The 21,887-nt window shown below is 35.7% G+C and overlaps 1 protein-coding gene and 1 non-coding gene across 2 annotated transcripts; both read left to right on the top strand.

The window, feature by feature from the left end:
• Nucleotides 1-12,370: 12,370 nt before the first annotated feature.
• On the top strand, nt 12,371-12,497 carry LOC122584074. The gene has a single exon (XR_006321426.1). It is a non-coding gene; the product is annotated as a U6atac minor spliceosomal RNA (small nuclear RNA).
• Nucleotides 12,498-14,468: 1,971 nt separating this feature from the next.
• Nucleotides 14,469-16,740, top strand: LOC122582083 (probable glutathione S-transferase). The gene is made up of 2 exons (XM_043754436.1): nt 14,469-14,841; nt 16,182-16,740. The coding sequence occupies exons 1-2, from the start codon at nt 14,530-14,532 to the stop codon at nt 16,545-16,547; spliced, it is 678 nt and encodes a 225-aa protein (XP_043610371.1). The 5' UTR covers nt 14,469-14,529; the 3' UTR covers nt 16,548-16,740.
• Nucleotides 16,741-21,887: the final 5,147 nt, after the last annotated feature.

Below are 21,887 nucleotides of genomic sequence, written 5' to 3'. Positions count from 1 at the left end.
AAGTTATATCTATCAAAATCCAAGTACGTCTTGATGGAAGCCTATGTACAAGTCATTGATCATAAATAAGTACACATATTAATTTGTGTGATTAATTAATCATTGAAATGTTCTTGATGAACTGGTGATTTGGTCCTCAATGATCTTTGAACGTTTTGACTCAAAATAAATTTGAATGAACTTAGGTACTTGAATTGGACTCGATCTGAACGTCTTTGAACTCACACATATGTAATTATAATGTTACTTAATTGAACGTGTCTTTAATAATGATCTTTAGCCTTAAGAACTTAGTTTGGTGGTTCATAGAACTCGCACTTTAATGATTAAGATGAATCATGACTTTAATGTACTGGTCTAGTGGTTAAGTACAAGATCTAGTTGATTTAAGTTCAAGTATGCCAAGTTATAGAACAAGATCGTTTTAGTGTCAAGATCTTCCTGTGTCAAGATCTTCCTGGGTCAAGATCTTCCTGTGTCAAGATCTTCCTGGGTCAAGATCTTCCTGGGTCAAGATCTTCCTGGGTCAAGATCGTCCTTGGTCAAGATCTTCCTGGGTCAAGATCTTCCTGGGTCAAGATCGTCCTGGGTCAAGATCTTCCTGGGTCAAGATCATCCTTGGTCAAGATCGTCCTAGGGTCAAGATCTTCCTAGAGTCAAGATCTTCCTAGAGTCAAGATCTTCCTAGTACCAAGATCTTCCTAGTACCAAGATCTTCCTAGTACCAAGATCCTCCTAGTTCAAGAACAATTGTTGTAAAATAGAAATTTGAGCTCGATTTGTGCAAAAATGGTGTTTGTGTGTGTATGGAGGTTAGGGATGAAGATTGAGAGAGAATTGGAGTGGAATGTATATGATTAATTAAGAAAATGGTGAAAGGCTTACAATTAATGTGTGAAAACGGGCTATTTATATCATAAATCACGCTTTGGTGGTTTACATATACTATGTATGTAACCCGTGCTTCAATGATTTATTTATATCAAAGTGGCTTATACATACTCTATGTATAACCCGTGCTTCATAGTTTTATTTATTTCCAAAAAGAAGCTTTCATGATTTCTTTTTAAGATCATGGGCAACAATTATTTTTCCCGCCAAAAGAATTTGTTACTCTCTATTGTTAAACAAATTTTTTCCAAAACTCTCAATTGTTGATATGAGAAGCAAAGGATCGAACGCCTTTGTGTACCCCCTAGTTGTCTTATCTTGAACAATTGATTGAGTTAAAATTTTTTGCTTAAAATGTTTATTTGCATCCAACTTATTGATGTAAGATGCGAAGGATCGAACGCCTTTGTGTACTCCTTAGCAGTCTTACTATGAACATTGTTGTTGAAGCAAAACTTTGTGTTTCTTAAGATCTTGTTCATGTTAGACTCCCAAATTTTTTTGTATATATCACAACAAAGATTTTACTTTTTTTGATTTCACAAAAACCAATTTTTGCTTCACCCTTCTATGAAAACAAATTTTAATCTACTTTTGCATAGATTAAGGGGGAGTTTGTGATTTTAAAACTTCAAAACTTCAAATGTGTTTTTAAATCTTTTCATACACACGTTTGATGATTTTCAAAAGACTTTTCATCAATTGAAGTTCGGTGATTAGTTTGCACTTGAGCGATTCGTTCACTCCATGAACTTCATCATAGCCGATGAGTTCTAACCTCGGAGTATTCAATTCTTTCATTAGATAGCAAGGGTATTTTGAGTGATGATGGTTTCGTGCAAATAGGATGGAGGGAGTAAAGTCGAAAAGTGAGAGGTTACGGTGATATGTTGTGAGAAAAGGGTTAAAAGAAATGATACCCTTCCCTAAATTCTCAAATCGCCGGGTGAAACAAATTTTTATCGGATGTCATTTGTTGATATCTTGATAAAGACTTCATGGACCCAGTGAAGCGATGCACATCTTTACCTAACCACTCAAGTGTTTCTTAACAAATACTTGTTTCATTTCTCACGGAGATTTTCACATTTCTATTGACTCTTCATTTGGAAGATGTTGATATTGAAAAAGGGCGACATTCTGCTCCAGTCCCCGACTTCATTTGATCACGTTGTGTCTAGAACTATCTTGTTTGATCATTCATTTGATCATTATCCATTTCTTTAGGACACATTCAAGACATATCTTTCTGATTTTATTGCTTATCTTTGTGATATAGCCGGAACATTTGTAGTGATATCTTTTGATATTCCACGATGATCAGATGGAAATCCTACCAATGCTAACATTTTTTTCCAACGTTGAACGTAGGTCTCATAATTACATTTATGTGATTATTGAGTGAACGAGAAGTCTAACAGTGACCTCGGATTTTACCTAAAAGTCTTTAAGGATAATAGATTGTGGTTATCGAACGCTTCGGCTGTACTAACCATGATTTATTATCTTTAGAGCAATCTAGTGGTTGAAAAGCCGCAGACTGAACTATGTTAGAACATTGCTTTGTGCATGTCTCACTGATACATAGGAAATCCGAAAAATGTTATACATTTCTATCGGTCATTTCATTAATCCTTTTGATTTTTGAATATGTTAACGGATCATTCTTATCCGGTTTTCATTTCTCATCTCACAAACACAAAAACCACCAACACCATTCTATAACATTTGTATCAACAACTTCAACCTTACTTTTAATTAACCTTAGGATTCTTTGGGTTGGGCTAATGGTTTGGGTTGATACGTTAATGGTTGATATTTCTCCATGTGTATCTAGTTTTAGTTTGTCATATTTCTTGTGACATTTTCTCAATCAATGTTTGCATAATGACATTGGTTCCCAACTTTGTCATTATGAGGGGGAGAAAAGATTATGATTGATTAATTGGGGAAGAAATAAGATAGCAAGGAGAAAAGGTAATATTGATTGGGTGTATGGAGGTTAAAGATGGAGTTGAGAGAAAATAATTAGAGTGAATTGGAATGATTACTTTTAAATCTAGTTTCTTCAGATTAACTTGTCAAAGATTTACAAAACATTTCAGTCAATTGAGCTCAAGATTCTCACTAGATTTTAGTTGTTTGAGTTCTTGATTTTGAAAAAGGAGGAAATCTACATTGATTACAAAGATAAGAATGAGACCAAAGATGAAATGATATTATCTCAAGATGGAACAAATGTTCAAAGATGCTCCAAAATGTTTACATTGATTGAGGGGGAGCATGATCACCTCATAAGAGACTTATCCAAACTTCATTCAAAAGTTTACTCTCCAAAGTGTTCAAGTTATTGTGACAAAGATCAAAGCTACAAAAAGTTGAAAAATTGATTGGAAGATTCTAGACATAGAAGTAAAGCTTCAAAAGAGTCTTCATCAATATATTCCATTCAAGATCTTCAAGTCATACAATTACACTTGTTCAAGAAGCTCTAATGCATACATCAAAGGGGAGAGTACAAGTTCATGATACTTCATTCCAAGAAGATGAATTTCACTCAAGTTTCGAAGATTGACAAACCAAAACCAAGTTCATACCTTCCGCACCTCAAAAGACAACTCTGATTTATGATTCAACAATCTTCGAAGATTCAAGACACACACACACTCTTTAGTCTCTGATCGAAAAGAACATTGAGAATCATCTCATGATTTAACTTCAAGAAGTCCAAGACCACAATTGAATCAAGTTATCCAAATACTTGTTTCAACAAACCAATTGTCTTCACCACCGGGCTCATCAATTTCATTCCTACAAAACAAGATAACACGTACTTCATTCATTACAATATATCACTAAGGGGGAGAATGTTAGAAATTCAAAATAGTGATAAATTGTAATTTAAGATTAGTGGACATACTTGTTGTTAAGTCATAGATAAATGATTTCTAAGGTTGAGGGACTAGATGTGATAATTAGCATAAATGTATAGTTGGCCTATAAATAACCCCTCACACCTTAGAAATCATAACAACTTTAAGCCTTCTTCCCCATTTCATTTTTATTCCTGTAATTTTACACACACTTAATCCCAATCTTTCCTCTCTCTCTCTCTCTAGAAACACACACTAAAACACCAAGAACACACACACACACAAATCGACCATTGAATCTATGAATTCAAAGATGAAATCGTGTTATCTACATGTGAGTAAAACCAATCTAGAAGATTAGCTACCCAAAAAGTGTGTGATTCCCAATCACAACAACTTCGAATGAACAACCAAACACACCAAGAGCCTGGGACGATCTTGGGAAGATCGTCCTAGCTCAAGAATAGCCTCAACAAGTACGAGCACAATAATGAAAGTCTAGATCGATTTTCAGGACTTGTTTGGACATAGCACTAGTACAAATATACTCAATAACATTATCTAGTAACACTTTTAATGATTTCAAGATCAAACATAACATGAACAAGTCATGACTTCAAGAACAAGTTGCACCTTCATTTTCCAAAAACGGGTTTTGTAGATTAAAGCACGTTATGACCCAAATTTGTTCATACATATGTTGTTAAACACATTTAGACACGAACCCATTAACATTAACATGATTTTCGTTCAAGAACTGGACCAAATCATCAAGAACATAAACTTGAAAAAATATACTTTTAATTTGATCAAAAACTCATCAAATGTTGTTGTTACCTGAGAAACGATTCAAGAAGTGTGTTTTGATTATCACAAGGATGCTAAAAGTACAAACGATTTTGATCAAACGTCTCAAAATCAAGAGATGCCCAAGTGTGTGTTTTATGGTGGCTGAGTGTGTGTTTTAGTGAGAGAGTGGTGAGATGGAGAAGATGAAGAATGGGGCTTTCTCTCACTAACTCTTTATTTATAGTCTCCCATAATAAATGAACTTAATAAGTGCAGGGACTATTTGCGAACATTTTGAACTAGAACTTTTATGAACACGAACGTTTACGAGCCGAACTTTAGTACTTCATCGTATTTAATCATAAACTCGTCATATAAATCATGATTTAAGATCAAATTGACCTTCATATAAGCACATAATGGGTCTAAAGTACGTCAAGAACTTAAATAATTTGAATAGTCTAGCCGTTCTAATGGCGAAAGTACGATTCGAGGAACTTATTCAGAACATTTCTAAGACGGTTGTTACATTCTCCCCTACTTAGAGGATTTCGTCCTCGAAATTAAGAGTCTTGTCGATCAAAAAGATGAGGGTACTTTTTCTTAATGAAGTCCTCGCGTTCCCAGGTGTCATTATACCCATGTCTAGCACTCCAACGTACATGAACTAGTGGTACTCTGCTCTGTCTAGTCTGTTTAGCATCTCTGTCAATGATCTCGATGGGCTCTTCAGTGAACTCAAGCCCTTCGTCGATATGAACATCCTTAACAGGAATGACGGTCGGGTCTTCAGCCAAGCACTTCTTTAAATTGGACACGTGAAATGTGTCATGAACATTGCCATGTTCTAGAGGTAGTTCCAGTTTGTACGCAACTGGTCCAATACGTTTAATGATCTTGTAAGGTCCGATGTACCGAGGCGCCAATTTGCCTTTCTTGCCAAAACGGGCAGTACCTTTCCATGGGAAGCTTTTAATAGAACTTTATCGCCTACTTGGAACTCTAAAGGTTTACGGCGTTTGTCAGCATAGGACTTTCGTCTGTCTTGAGCAGCTTTAAGCTTTTCTTTGATAACAGCGATTTTGTGTATAGTGAACTGCACGACTGGGAGCTTCATCCAGCTCCTTTCACCGGCGTCTAGCCAGCAAAGTGGTGATCTGCACTTACGCCCATATAAGGCCTCCAACGATGCACACTGTATGCTAGTGTGATAGCTGTTGTTGTACGAGAACTCGATCAATGGAAGATGTTTATCCCAACTTCCTCTGAACTCTAATGCACAAGAACGGAGTATGTCCTCCAAGGTCTGAATAGTACGTTTGCTTTGTCCGTCTGACTGAGGATGATAAGCGGTGCTCAAGTTAAGTCTAGTACCTAAAGCTTCTTGAAGTGACTGCCAAAAGTCAGATGTGAAGCGAGGATCTCGGTCTGACACGATTGATAAAGGGACTCCGTACTTGGTCACAATATCTACTATGTAAATCTCAGCGAGTCTCTCCAATGAGTAGTCATCATGAATTGGAAGAAAACGAGCTGATTTTGTCAGTTTGTCTACTATCACCCAAATAGAGTTATGGTTGTCTTTTGTACGAGGTAGTTTCATGATGAATCCATGGTAATGTCTTCCCACTTTCACACCGGGACTTCCAATTGCTTTAATAAATCGTAAGGTTTCTGATGTTCGATCTTAACTTTAGAGCATGTCAGGCATCTGCTGACGTACTCGTAGATCTCTCTTTTCATCCCAGGCCACCAATAGTCTAGTTTCAGGTTCTTGTACATCTTGTCTGCACCCAGATGGATCGAGTACCTTGAATTGTGAGCTTCCTGCATGATGATCTCTCTAACACCATTAACTGCAGGGATCCAAACTCAGTTCTTGAACTTCTTAACTCCTTCGTCATCAACTTTAAGTTCTTGAGCGATTGGGCCTAACCGTTCTGCCTTTAGGTTTCCTGGCCTCAATCCGATCTCTTGATCTATGATCACACGTTGTCTTAAGTCTGTACGATCTGCTCCTTTTATAGATAAGATTTTGACTCGTTCTTTTTTGCTTAGAGCATCAGCTACTACAATCGCCTTTCCAGGATGATACTTGATGTCACAATCGTAATCACTTAGTAACTCCACCCAACGCCATTGTCTCATGTTCAGCTCTTTCTGATTATACACGTGTTGCAAGCTCTTATGATCGGTGAAGATAGTATATTTAGTCCCGTACAAGTAGTGCCTCCAAATCTTTAGGGCAAAAACAACTGCTCCAAGTTCTAGATCGTGGGTGGTATAATTCTTTTCATGCACTTTGAGTTGTCTGGATGCGTAGGCGATCACTTTTCCTCTTTGCATCAATACACAGCCTAGTCCTTGATGTGAAGCGTCACAGTACACGACGAAGTCTTCGGTGCCTTCAGGTAAGATTAGAACGGGTGCTTCACACAATCTATCCTTTAGGGTTTGGAACGCTCGTTCTTGTTGTTCACCCCAAATAAAGTCTTTGGTCTTTTGAGTCAGTTGAGTCAAGGGTAGTGTGAATTTAGAAAAATTCTCAATAAAACGACGATAATAGCCAGCTAGTCCAAGAAAACTACGAACTTCAATCTTGGCCGGGTCGACATGAATGCCTCATTCGTTTACGACGTGGCCGAGGAACTGTACTTGGCGAAGCCAGAACTCGCACTTAGAGAACTTAGCGTACAACTTCTCATTGCGAAGAAGTTGAAGAATGGATCGTAAATGTTGTTCATGATCAGTCTTGTTTTGAGAGTACACGAGTATGTCGTCGATGAACACTATGACAAATTTGTCTAAGAATGGACGACAGACACGGTTCATTAAGTCCATAAAGATCGCTGGAGCATTAGTTAGTCCAAATGGCATAACGAGAAATTCGTAATGACCATAACGAGTACGAAAAGTTGTCTTTGGGACATCACCATCCTGAACACGGATCTGGTCATAACCCGAACGTAGATCGATTTTAGAGAAGTACGAAGCACCTTGCAATTGATCAAACAGATCGTCTATGCGAGGTAGGGGATACCGGTTTTTAACGGTTAATTTGTTCAGTTTAGGATAGTCTATGCACATTCTCATGGAGCCATCTTTCTTCTTGACGAATAAGATTGGTGCTCCCCAAGGAGATGAACTAGGACGAATAAAACCTTTGCTCAAAAGTTCTTGTAATTGATTGGACAGTTCTTGCATTTCAGGAGGAGCTAAACGATACGGTGGTTTAAAGACTAGTGCTGCACCGGGAACTAGATCAATATTGAACTCGACTTGTCTAACAGGTGGAATACCTGGTAAGTCGTCAGGAAAGACATCTGGAAAGTCCCGTACAATGGGGATGTCTTGAACTTTCTTTTCTTTAGCACTTTTATCGATGACGTGAGCTAGGTACACTAGATAATCTTTCTTGTCCAAGTACTTACAAAACTTCATGGCTGTGACGATCTTAAGTTCGTTCGTGGACTTGTCGCCTTGCACAATTAAGATCTCGTCGTTCAGGAGCGGTATACGAACTGATTCCTCGTGGCAACAAATAGTCGTGTGGTGTTTGGATAGCCAATCCATTCCCACGATAATGTCAAAGCTACTAATCTCGACAGGGATTAGATCAGTTGTAAAGTTCTTGTCTACTAAGATCAAAGGACAATCTAGAGCAACTTCGTTGGTACCGTACTTTTGGCCATTTGCATACTCTACCACATATTTGTCATTTAGTTTGCCAGTTATCATGTCAGTCTTAGCTTTAAAGTCTAATGCAACAAAGCTACGTTCAGCACCGGAGTCAAATAGTATGGAAGCATAATGATCGTTCAGAAGAAAAGTACCTGTCACAACCCGAGGGTTCTGACGAGCTTCCTCAGCGTTCAAAGCAAAAACACGGGCGTTAGCTGGGCCTTGCTGGTTTTGCTGTTGCTGGTTGTTCTGCTGGTTCTGGTTCCTTGGTCCGCGTGGATAAGCAACACGCTGGACTTGGGCGTTCTGGTTCTGGTCCTGGTTCTGTTCAGGTTCTTCTTGAGTCCTCCTATTCTGAGTGACTCTAGTAGTTCTAGTACCTTCAGTTAGTGGGATTTCCAGAACTTGAGCAACTTGAGTAGCAATATTTGGCATCATCGCATTCATGCGGTCAGTGATGAGGTTTGCTACATCTTCCAAGGTAAAGTTGACAGTAGCATTAGCACTAGGTTCAGTAGGTTCAACAGCTGGTGCAACCTTAGCTTTTCGTCCACGTTTAGCTGACATTCTTCCTTACGCCTAGTAAGATAGAAATATGAACTCGATCACGTTTCGCACAAGTTTATAGCTCCAAGCACGTAGTACGTTAATAAATGATCGTCGTTAGCACAATATATGAACAAGAACAGTCGTCGGTCGCACGATAAGGATCTATAGTCGTATAAGCTTTAAAGCCTATAATCGAAGCACCAGAACGTATGTCTTAAGAGAATGAATGAACTAGAAATGATATGACTGAAGAACGAGATTGCACAAAGTTCTTAGTAGAGCTCTAAGAAATGGATGACGCCTTTAATAACACACTTTGAGTACTAGGTATTTTTACCGTAAGTAGACGTAGTTGATCAGGTTATGTCTAATTATGATAAGAGTACTTACTACTCAAACCGGTCGTATAAAGGTTCACCTCAGAGTGGATTCAAGTTATAGCTCGAGTTTTCCTTAGGAAAAGCTCGGTGTTCTCTATAACCATGGCTACTGATACCAACTGTAACACCCCGCTAAAGCGGAATATACGGGATGTACAGATAAGCACAATTGCACACAGTACAAGTTCTAACACAGCCAACAACATCATTAAGAGAAGAATTATGATAGTTATTACAGAAAATGGGGTATACCCAGAATATTTAATATTCAAAAGACAGAACAATTGTCTTAAAGTACCGAAGTCTTGAACTGAATAAGCAAAGGAAAATCTTCACAGCTCCAGGTCTTGTACGCTTGAACAGCCGCCAAAAAGATGAGCTTAAAAGAGGAAGACTCCTATGCTAAAGATCTACTAGTCTAGCCTGAAAAGCATGTGAGTTCAAAAGGTCAACTACGAAAGTAGTTGGTGAGATTCAAATAAAGTACTATTTACTTTACAGATAAATACTATGTAGAGTAAGAACAAGGTCATAAGATCTGTACGTTTAACAAAAGTACTTTGTAATGGTAAGAATAGTTCAAGAACAAGTAATGAACTGTAATGTAAAGTAAGAACAAGGTCATAAGATCTGTACGTTTAACAAAAGTACTTTGTAATAGTAAGAACTGTTCAAGAACAAGAAACTGTAATGTAAAATAAGAACAAGGTCATAAGATCTGTACGTTTAACAAAAGTACTTGCTAATAGTAGAAAAATAAGAACAAGGTCATAAGATCTCTACGTTTAACAAAAGCACTTGGTAATAGTAGAAAAATAAGAACAAGGTCATAAGATCTGTACGTTTAAAAGTAAGAACAAGGTCATAAGATCTATACGTTTAACAAAAGTACTTTGTAGTAGTCAGAACAGTACAAGAACAAGTAATGAACTGTAATTGTATTATCACTGCTAACCCGATTGGCCAGAACTAAACTGTAAATATAATGATATGCTCATAATAATCAAGTAAATCAAGTAAGATCTAGGTCAGAACAAGAACAAATAATATGCATTCTCCAGAACTGCGGAGAATGAGGGTGGGCCTACCCTAAACAGCGCTGTCCATAATTACCTACGGTTCAATCCCTGAACTGTGGGATATGAATTGATAGCAGTGAACAAGAACTGAACAAGAACAAGTAAGAACTAGAACACAATAAGGAACAAGTACAATACTATAAATGTATTTAAGGATCTTGCCCATTCAAAACTTAAATACCTCTTTTTAAATAGATAGGAATCATATCATAAGTATTTCATAACATCATAGAAAAGTACGTAAAATAGTTCAAGAACATATATATGTACAAAATAGTTTTCATGCTTTTCAGTCCCCGATAAAGAACTTGAACAAAATGTACGAAAGGAGGATTAGTGAACTCACAGTGATCTGGTACAAACACAGTTTATAAGCACATAGATCAAGCACAGAGATAGATAAGTTATATCTATCAAAATCCAAGTACGTCTTGATGGAAGCCTATGTACAAGTCATTGATCATAAATAAGTACACATATTAATTTGTGTGATTAATTAATCATTGAAATGTTCTTGATGAACTGATGATTTGGTCCTCGATGATCAACGTTTTGACTCAAAATAAATTTGAATGAACTTAGGTACTTGAATTGGACTCGATCTGAACGTCTTTGAACACACACATATGTAATTATAATGTTACTTAATTGAACGTGTCTTTAATAATGATCTTTAGCCTTAAGAACTTAGTTTGGTGGTCATAGAACTCGCACTTTAATGATTAAGATGAATCATGACTTTAATGTACTGGTCTAGTGGTTAAGTACAAGATCTAGTTGATTTAAATTCAAGTATGCCAAGTTATAGAACAAGATCATTTTAGTGTCAAGATCTTCTTGTGTTAAGATCTTCCTGTGTCAAGATCTTCCTGTGTCAAGATCTTCCTGGGTCAAGATCTTCTTGTGTCAAGATCTTCATGGGTCAAGATCTTCTTGTGTCAAGATCTTCCTGGGTCAAGATCGTCCTGGGTCAAGATCTTCCTGGGTTAAGATCGTCCTGGGTCAAGATCGTCCTGGGTCAAGATCGTCCTGGGTCAAGATCGTCCTGGGTCAAGATCTTCCTAGAGTCAAGATCTTCCTAGTACCAAGATCTTCCTAGTACCAAGATCTTCCTAGTACCAAGATCCTCCTAGTTCAAGAACAATTGTTTGAGCAAAACCAATCTAGAAAATTAGCTACCCAAGAAGTGTGTGATTCCCAATCACAACAATTTCGAATGAACAACCAAACACACCAAGAGCCTGGGACGATCTTGGGAAGATCGTCCTAGCTCAAGAATAGCCTCAATAAGTACGAGCACAATAATGAAAGTCTAGATCGATTTTCAGGACTTGTTTGGACATAGCACTAGTACAAATATACTCAATAACATTATCTAGTAACACTTTTAATGATTTCAAGATCAAACATAACATGAACAAGTCATGACTTCAAGAACAAGTTACACCTTCATTTTCCAAAAACGGGTTTTGTAGATTAAAGCACATTATGACCCAAATTTGTTCATACATATGTTGCTAAACACATTTAGACACGAACCCATTAATATTAACATGATTTTCGTTCAAGAACTGGACCAAATCATCAAGAACATAAACTTGAAAAAGTATACTTTTAATTTGATCAAAAACTCATCAAATGTTGTTGTTCCCTGAGAAACGATTCAAGAAGTGTGTTTTGATTATCACAAGGATGCTAAAAGTACAAACGATTTTGATCAAACGTCTCAAAATCAAGAGATGCCCAAGTGTGTGTTTTATGGTGGCTGAGTGTGTGTTTTAGTGAGAAAGTGGTGAGATGGAGAAGATGAAGAATGGGGCTTTCTCTCACTAACTCTTTATTTATAGTCTCTCATAATAAATGAACTTAATAAGTGCAAGGACTATTTGCGAACATTTTGAACTAGAACTTTTATGAACACGAACGTTTACGAGCCGAACTTTAGTACTTCATCGTATTTAATCATAAACTCGTCATATAAATCATGATTTAAGATCAAATTTACGTTCATATAAGCACATAATTGGGTCTAAAGTACGTCAAGAACTTAAATAATTTGAATAGTCTAGCCGTTCTAATGGCGAGAGTATGATTCGAGGAACTTATTCAGAACATTTCTAAGACGGTTGTTACAGTAAGAAGGAGAGATGGTTGGCATCTCCCCTGACAAGGACGGGAACAACTTTTGAGCTTACCTATTACGACACATACGGTTAAGGCTTTCCACTTCGGTGGATCTATAACTCAAAAAAGATACAAAAAATTAGTACCAAGATCCTAGATCTTAGATCTTGCCAAAAATTTCAACAACTAGTGTCTAATATCTTAGATCTTACCAGAAAATCCAAGATCCATAAATTGTTGGGAGGAAAAAACGGGGATGAAAATTGGAGATTCGACATCTGGTTTACTCTTACAAATCCGATAGCCGGAGTTAAGGGAAGTGATGGGTGAGAGTTGATTTGTAGAGAGAGGTTAGAGAACATAATTGTAGAGAGAGATTGGTTTAAAACTTTTTGAAGTGTTTGATTCTTAAAAAATAAAGTAATATCATGTATTATCGAATAAAAACAAAAAGACCGGTTAGGTATAGAATAAATTGTCTCTAAACTTTTTTAAATTTATTTTTTTTAATAATCAACAAGTCTCTATTCTTTATTTTCAAGTGGGACCATCTAGTTAACCAGTTTCTATATATGGTCTATATAAAGACCGGTTGTATAAGTTTAGAGACCACATTATAAAAGAAAAATTGTTCTCTATTCTATAAACCGGTCAATATTTCTTCATTTTTGTAGTAGTAGCGTAGTAATATATAGATGGCGAATGATTGATTAGATTAAAAATATTGTATGACCAAACACAACATCTGTCGGGACATAATAATCTTAATATATATTATAAGACAGTTGAACTAATGACTAATTAATCAATCAAATCGCTTAATTTTATCAAATTGACTTTCGCTTATGTCATCATTGAATTTAATTATAAATTAAAAATTGTAATAATCATTATCCAAATATATTATAATATTAGTATTTATCGAAAAAGTCTCATTAATTTACACTTTTTGGATTTCCATCAATAATTTACAATTTTTAACCCTTAATACTTAATTTATATTTATTTTTAGCCATCAATTTGAATAGAGATTTAAAAAAATTTTAATCATTTAATTAGTTAAAACGATTTAATCATATGAAATATTATGTACAAAAAATTATTTCAAAAGATGAAATATAATATATGTGTTTAATGTTTTAGAAGTATATTTTTTTAAATTTGTTTTTACTTACATTTTTACATTTAAATTTATATATTTAATAATTTATCTTATCTTTAAAATGCTATAAACAATCCGTGTAATCACATCTCTCGACTTTCTCAAGATTTCAATTTTAACTTTTCTTGACTTATTATTATATAAAAATAAAATATAGATTTATACATATAAATATCAATGTCGATTACATGACTAAAGATAAATATTTCTTATAAGAAAATATTATAAACTGATACCTATAGGAATCACTACACATGAGACGATCACAGAACAAAACACGATTTACAACAGAGGGTTTGTTAAATGCTAAATCCAAATTAATATGAACTCCATTAAAAATTCATTATATCTCTCAATAAAAAAGGTACAAAATCTTCTTTTTTTATATATTAGTTTTGTGTATTAATGTTTGAAGTTACTATTGTCACTCAAATTAAAAGTCCTAATTGTTATCAAAGAATAGGAAAACAATCTTAATTGTTATCTAAGTTATCATAGGACAAGTGATTGAAATAAACTTCTCTGTGTTATGGCCCCACATCATAATTAAAAACATATACTTGAATGTCAAGTACGAGATCACAAATATGTTTATATTTTAATTCTTAATTATTTTTTATAATAATATTATATTATTGGTGCAACTGCTTTAAAAAAATTATATAATAGATAATGAATACGGCAAACAATTCCAACAATATGTCTCAACTAATAATAACAGTGACGAACCTGTGATTATTGTACTATTACTTGAAATTATATTTTCAACATTACAAGCTTTTATGACTTAAATGTGTGAAAAACTAATATTGATAATATCATAAGCTCGTATCCAGTGTTAAACACAGGTCTAAAATCAGGTTGTAACTATTAAATTAAAGCATATGTTGAAAGTCGATTCACCAATTAGAAATATGTGGACAAGTGGCCCAAGTTATATGGGAAGTCATCAAAATGAAGTTTTAGACCTAAAAAAAAAAAAGAAAAAAAAGTGAAACAAAATGGAAGAGGTGAAGCTTTTCAGGACATGGTCAAGTCCTTTTGGGTTGAGGATTGTTTGGGCATTGAAACTGAAAGGTGTCGAGTACGAGACCATATATGAGGATCTTACAAACAAGAGTTCGTTGCTACTCGAATGCAACCCGGTTCACAAGAAAGTACCAGTGTTGTTGCACAATGGAAGTCGCATATGTGAATCACTTGTAATTCTTGAGTACATTGATGAGACATGGAGCACAACTAATCGCATTTTACCTGAGGATCCGCTTGCTAGAGCGACTAGTCGTTTCTGGGCGAAGTTTAATGATGAGCAGGTATATATCACCACTCCTGTTGACTTTGTGACATAAACTATCAGTATGTTATTAGAGTAAATGATTTGTGTAGCAACCACTCTAATTTGATATAGTGATTTAAAATTCTGAACTTAAAACTCGGGCAAAACTAATCATTTTATTATTATTATTCTTGAACAGAAAATTCTCACCCAAACAACAAAGTATACAAACTAGGCAGCTAGCATAAAACAAGTTGTAAATAATGATTCCATAAGTTGTATAAGTGGAATTATTAGTCTAAAGTCTAAACTGGATTGAACAAGTTTGACTAACTTAGTGAAGAATGGGTCGATTCGGTATTGAGATTAATCTCTAACATGTAAAATTATGAAAAATTATCTGGCGGCCAAAGGGTTAAAAGCCACCTAAAAGTGTAGTTATGAGGTCTAAGTACAAAAACAAATATCATAGTTTGCTATTGTGTGTATCATACTTCCGAGCCTTCTTTGTGTGTCTTTCTCTAAATTTTTGCTATTGTTTGTATCTTCATTAAAAAAGAAAGAAATGGGACCCAAGCTCATCTTCCACGTGGTATGGTGAGATGTAGACAGTCTTATCTCTACCCGAAGGTGGAGAGGTTATTTCCAGAAGGACCACCAGCGATTTTGCAGGGAGTGAGGGCCGAACCCTCAACCTCTGTCTCCAATGAGAGGGCTTTCCAACTCATTCAACCCTGCTTGTTTATGTATCTTCATCAAATTAATGCCCATTTTTATTTTCTATCGTGTTTTTCTGCTTACGTTGCCACCATATAAGTTGCATGTCACCCTAACAAATACCACATATTCATAAGAGGTTAGACATATACAATAGCAAGTATGTAAAGTTCAATATACACGAAAGATAGTTTGAAAGTACAATACACATGATAGCAATGTGCAGTAGGTGGATATATTTGGTATAGTTAGCCCTATTATTCTTGAACTATGAAATAATCAATCTTTTATAAGTATATATTTGACAGATTATGTATACATATACTATTTGACAACTTTGGCAAATGGTGCCACAGGTCAACCTGATCTGACCTGCACGAATATTACCCATGCTGTCCAGAGCTTGTTTTGACCCGTTACCAGAACTAGTTTAAATATTGGTCACATAAGTCTTAATACCTTGTCTCGATGTATCTCTCATCTTAAGTTATATCCGTTTATTGCATTTAAGTGATGTCAAGGTGTATCCATAGGCTGTCAGGGCTTCATTTGTGGACTAAAGCCTGGTATACCACATAAAGTCTGTTTGAATGGGGTTGCTAGCCAATGAAGGGATTATGAATTTAACATTTTGTCATAAATTCTGCATTTCAAATGTAGGTTTTCCCATCGTTCTTCCGTTATCATATGAGCCAAGGAAGAGATCAAGAAGAAGCCAAAGAAAAATTCTTGGAGAGCCTGAAACTGGTAGAAGGATACCTAAAGGGAAAGAAATTTTTGAACGGAGAAACATGTGGCTTCCTAGATCTTGTTTTTGGGTGGATGGCTCATTATCCTGTTGCTATGAAAAAGGCAAGCAATCTAAATCTGTTGAATGAAGAGGCATGGCCATATCTAAGTACATGGATGAAGCAATTTCGTGACATTCCCGTGATCAAAGAAAACTGGCCTGATGAAGAGGCATTAGTCCTCAAGTTTCAGAAAATGCGTGAAGCCCGTGGGATATCCATTCCAACAGAAAAGTGAAATCTGAAACCTTGTAGGAATCATGAGATGATGTAGGTGAAATTATTATAATAATTCTAAATTTACATTTCAGTCTGTACGTGTGAGTGTTAAAAGCAAATTTATAACATCTTTCTTCCAAATTGTATGAGATACATAGAAGAGTTTGGGAATGTTTAGGCTGGGTAGTTTAATCCAAAAGCAATAATTTTCATTTCGGCGATAAGTGGTGGTGATGACGGCAGGTAGTGTAAGTTATTAATTTAAAAGAGGTTTTTGTTTTTTTTTATTATTATTATTTTATTAAGTGGGTTCCGATTTTGAAGACAATTTTAACCAGATATTAATGGACCTCCAACCCCCTCCTCATGGAAAATACCTTGAGATGTAAAAGAGATACTGTATTGATTTTAAGATTTAAGGGTGATGTTGTAAATTAATTTCATTAAGGATATTATATGAATTTCAAGTAGATTTTATAGGTATTCAAGTGAGAATATTTAAAATAATGAATATAAGGGAATGACATTTTAGGGTTATTAACTACTTAATTGAGAAAATACAAGGAATAAATCTATACTCCCTATATACATAAACTACCCCCTACCCTTTAAACACTTTACCTTTAAATTGTCTATTATACCCTTTAATTACACTACCACCAAACATCTTACCCCTTAAATAACGAAAATGCCCTTAAAAATACCTTATACCCGATTTTCTCTCTCTGCCCCCTTTGCTGAAGACGCTCACTACCAAAACACACACACATACATTCATCCCCCCAAAACCACACACATCGCCATCGCCCCAAAAAACACCATCCACCGCTGCCAAAACCACCATCCACCACCGCCGAAATCGCATCCTGTCATACCCGCAACCACCGCCCGATTATAGGTATCATCCCCCCATAACCACACACATCGCCACCACCCCAAAAAACACCATCCACCGTCGCCAAAACCACCAACCACCGCCGCCGAAATCGCATCCTGTCATACACCCAATCACCGCCCGATTATAGGTACTTTGAATCCCGAAATCGAAACCACATCCTGTCATACCGCCACCCGATTATAGATACTTTGAATCGGATTCGGTTATCTTAACCACCGTCGCCGGTTTGGATAATTAATATTCTTCTTTAATTGTTCTTTGATTTCGATTTAAAGGTTTGATATATATATATATATATGAGACTCTTATTCTGAGAACTCATTTTTTTGTAAGAACTGTGAGAACTCTTAAATTTTATATTGAAACACATGTTTTTTTTGTCATTTACATGTGAAATGTTATAAAAACATATGTTGTAGAAGAAATTTTGTTTCGAAACCTTATATATAGCCGTTTGTCACATGTAAACAAAAAACGTGAACAAATTCATTCACAAGTCCATAAAAGGCTAATTTGAAGGAATCGTGAAAAAGTTTCTTCTACAACATATATTTTTATATCATTTCACATGTGAATGAACAAAAAAAACATATGAACAAATATATAATTTAAGAGTTCTCATGGTTCTTAAAAAAAAAAATGGTTCTCAAAATAAGGAAACTCTCTCTCTTTCTCTCATCTTCTTAAAGGATTTTGTATGCAGGATTCAATAATTGAAGATGGAATTGGATTAGGGTGATAAGGACTCAATTAATATAGGATAAAAAGCCTCATTTTTGATATTGTAGATTTGAGATTTGTTAGATTTAGGATCTGTGCTTGTTTTTATATTTATTTGTTGCTTATGTGGTGTTTGTTGTAGTTTGATGGTTATTCATGATGCTAAATCTGAAAATATGAAGCTGGATCATAAACATAATGAATTTTTCCAACCAGATGAACTCAATGTATAACAAGTATAATGCTTTCACATTTATATGTAGCAACTTTTATCTCATATAATGGTAGATTAAGTACTTTTGTTTCTGGATCGCATGGAAATCAGATTATCTTATGGCATATGGTATAGTTGACGAGGATGAAAACCTTTATGGTGTAGTTCTAATACCAGTGGCATTGTGTGTTTTGTGCAGGACTTATATGGTTGCAATCATGCCGATGAGGGTGACTCATTTTTTTTCTTTTATTTGTACCACTTAAATTTTCATATGGAAATTCCGTCTCTGCTGCCATTTCATCCACGAGGGGATCATCGGAATCACAGGTTCCCTAAAATACTTTTGCACTTGAGGTAATTACTTGATTTTTAATAATGTATTACTTTGTTGTTTACCTACCAATGATCCACAAGCACCTCATGTTTACATCACCTTACACAGCCTCAAAAATTATATTGAATGCTTTTATATAATCCCCATTAAACATGAATCTCAGGAACTGTTATCGTGAGTCTACGTATGCAGACTCTGAATCAACACCCATGATATGTTGTGATGTGTGTCAGCGATGGGTTCATTGTTATTGTGATGGAATTAGTTATGTTTTTAAAATCTGTTTCTATTTTGTTGGCTGTAGGTTGAAGTAGAAACCATTGCTAAGATCATAACTTTCTTGGATTCTTTATATATAGGAACGAAAAACCAATATCTGGGCAGGGTGAAACATTTGTCTTGCAAAGTTTTAAACTATTTTGATAAATAGTTGGTGTGCAAAATGCGATTACAAAGGTAAACACTTCACTACTAATTTGGATATACTGGAGACGTAATTTAGGGGGTTATAACACATCCATTAACATGTGTGCTCTGTTTATAACTCAAAAGTTAATGTGTTGTTCTGTTTATAGCTTATTCGAGCAAGTGAAACACACGTTTTAGTGATCAAATGGAGGATGACATATTTCTAGCTGCTGAAATGACGACCATGTGTCGGAACGCGAAATTGAAAACCAAGTTTCTGTCCCCCATTAAAAGGTTGGATAAGCACTTGACTCATGCCACAGAATTTGTAATATCTTTGGATGGTGATTGTAGGTGACCTTGGAGTTGAAAAAGGAATGGTCAAGCTAAAAGATAAAGAGGCCAAAGCAGTTCATGCAAGCAGGTTTCTTGATTAGCTAATTGGACTTATGAATGCTCCTAGGCACAGTTTTACCTAAAACATTTTGTAGATTAACATTAAACGATCAGTTAGTTGATAATAGATTTATAAGTAGTTAAAGCTAATAGCCCAATGTTATTATTTTTGCAAAAAAGTGGTCCTACATTGTCAGTTTTTGCATAAGAGTACTAGAGCAGTCTTACATTTTGTTAGACTTAGATTATTAGTTTTGATGGTACAATTGATACCTGAAAACAGGTTCGGCTTCTCCCATAATAACTAAGTTATCTTTTTTTCCATCAAAGCCTTTACATCAATAATTTACATTATTCGTCGATACCATCACCACCACCCATATCGCCGCCGCATCGCACGGGGATCAATCTAGTGTTTTATAATGTAGTATACATATTTAGATAGTTGGTGAATAATTGATTAGATTAATAATAGAGTATATTACAGGGATGGTATCCGGAGTATATCCTAGATTATCCATTTTATACAAACTTCTAAAGTTTCACTCGGCTCAAACAAAAACTTGAACTTTTCTTCTCGGACCATACTCATGGGCATGATTAGTGTAATTTTTAAAGGTTGATAATTTTTATAGTAATTTACATCGATAATACTTATGGGTATGGTCCGAGTGAAAAAGTACAAGTTTAGGTATAGTTCAAGTGAAACTTTAAAAGTTTGTATCAAAAGAATAATTTGAGGTATAACTCGGGTTTTATCCGTGTAATTTACAATATTTGTAACACTCAAGCTAGAGCTTGGAATATCACAGAAATTATATAGCACACAGTAGAATTATCGTAGGACATAAACTACATGGAAAAAAAGGATTCGGTGAACCCAAACCAACAATTAAGGTACAAGATACAAGTAAACAGGGAGTCATTAACGGAAAACAAGACAAGATAATACAACCAAACCCCGAAAGGTTCTAAGCATAAATCTAAGGGGCAACGGATAATGGATCCATGAAAGTCCCAGTCCAAGCCCTAGCAAGATCTACAAGTAGTCATCAAGTCTCCAATTTCACACGAATACCTGAAAAGTGCACTAAACAAAGTCAACACTAAGTTGGTGAGTTCGTAGTAATAGTTCACAAGGAACCATCGCCAAATAACATATAAGTTTAAGGTAAAGGAGAATCGCAACTTACAAATATCCTTTAAGCGTCACATATCAATCACAACAAGAACGTACGATGTATAGTAAGCACGTGCAATATATGAGCACAAGTGATGTTAATATTAACTTATGTGCCGAATGTATGCAAACATCACAATGTATATCATATGTGATTCAACCACATCATCAATGCAACAAATAGTGTATGCTTGCAAGTATACTGCACAAATAGAGTATGCTTGCGAGTCTACCGCACAAATAGGGTAAAATAGAGTATGCTTGCGAGTCTACCGCACAAATAGAGTATGCTTGCGAGTCTACCGCACAAATAGGGTATGCTTGCGATTCTACCGCACAAATAGAGCATGCTTGCGAGTCTACCGCACAAATAGAGCATGCTTGCGAGTCTACCGCACAAATAGAGTATGGTTGCAAGGCTACCGCACAAATAGAGTATGCTTGCGAGTCTACCGCACAAATAGAGTATGCTTGCGTGTCTACCGCAGAAATAGTGTATGCATGCGAGTCTACCGCACAAATAAGGTATGCTTGCGAGTCTACTGCACAAATAGAGCATGCTTGCGAGTTTACCGCACAAATAGAGTATGCTTGCGAGTCTACCGCACAAATAGAGTATGCTTGCGAGTCTACCGCACAAACAGTGTATGCTTGCGAGTTTACCGCACAAATAGAGTATAGTTGCGAGTCTACCGCACAAACCAAACCACAAGTCGGTCTCCCAAAACCAAACCATAAACCAAACATCCAACCGTCCCCCATAGATCGGTTTCCCCAAGTCCAACCACAAGTCAACATTCAATCGACAACCAAAACAACATGTACATACACTTCGTAGGATTCTACTTTCATCGAATCATAGATGCTTATATAAAGGGTCACCCAGAACCTTCCCACCACATCTATAATCTTTTGAAGGCATAATCGACTTCCATGTATGCACAACTAACCTAACAATGAGGTACAATCATAATCGAATGCAAAATCAACCAAGTAAGTAGTCAACCAAAATCAATAAGCCAACCATCAATTAAGATTACACAATAAATGAAAATGCGAGTAATAAGATTTCATACGTGTTGACAACATCAAAGTATAATGCATGTAAATCACTAAAACATCACAAATCAATTAAACAAGTATGTGTGCACTTTCCGGCCCGAATCTCAATTGAGTAGGGAGCTACGAAACTCACCTCGGTTTCGA

The sequence above is a fragment of the Erigeron canadensis genome, chromosome 9 (genome assembly GCF_010389155.1).
Source record: "Erigeron canadensis isolate Cc75 chromosome 9, C_canadensis_v1, whole genome shotgun sequence".
NCBI classification, from domain to species: domain Eukaryota; kingdom Viridiplantae; phylum Streptophyta; class Magnoliopsida; order Asterales; family Asteraceae; genus Erigeron; species Erigeron canadensis.
The sequence above is the reverse complement of the archived record's forward strand: the minus strand, read 5'-3'. Positions and strand labels throughout refer to the sequence as shown.

Coding starts and splice junctions, on each gene's coding strand:
- LOC122582083 (XM_043754436.1), top strand. CDS start 14,530: ATGGAAGAGGTGAAGCTTTTCAGGACATGGTCAAGTCCTTTTGGGTTG. Junction 14,842..16,181: donor CGAAGTTTAATGATGAGCAG/GTATATATCACC, acceptor TTTCAAATGTAG/GTTTTCCCATCGTTCTTCCG.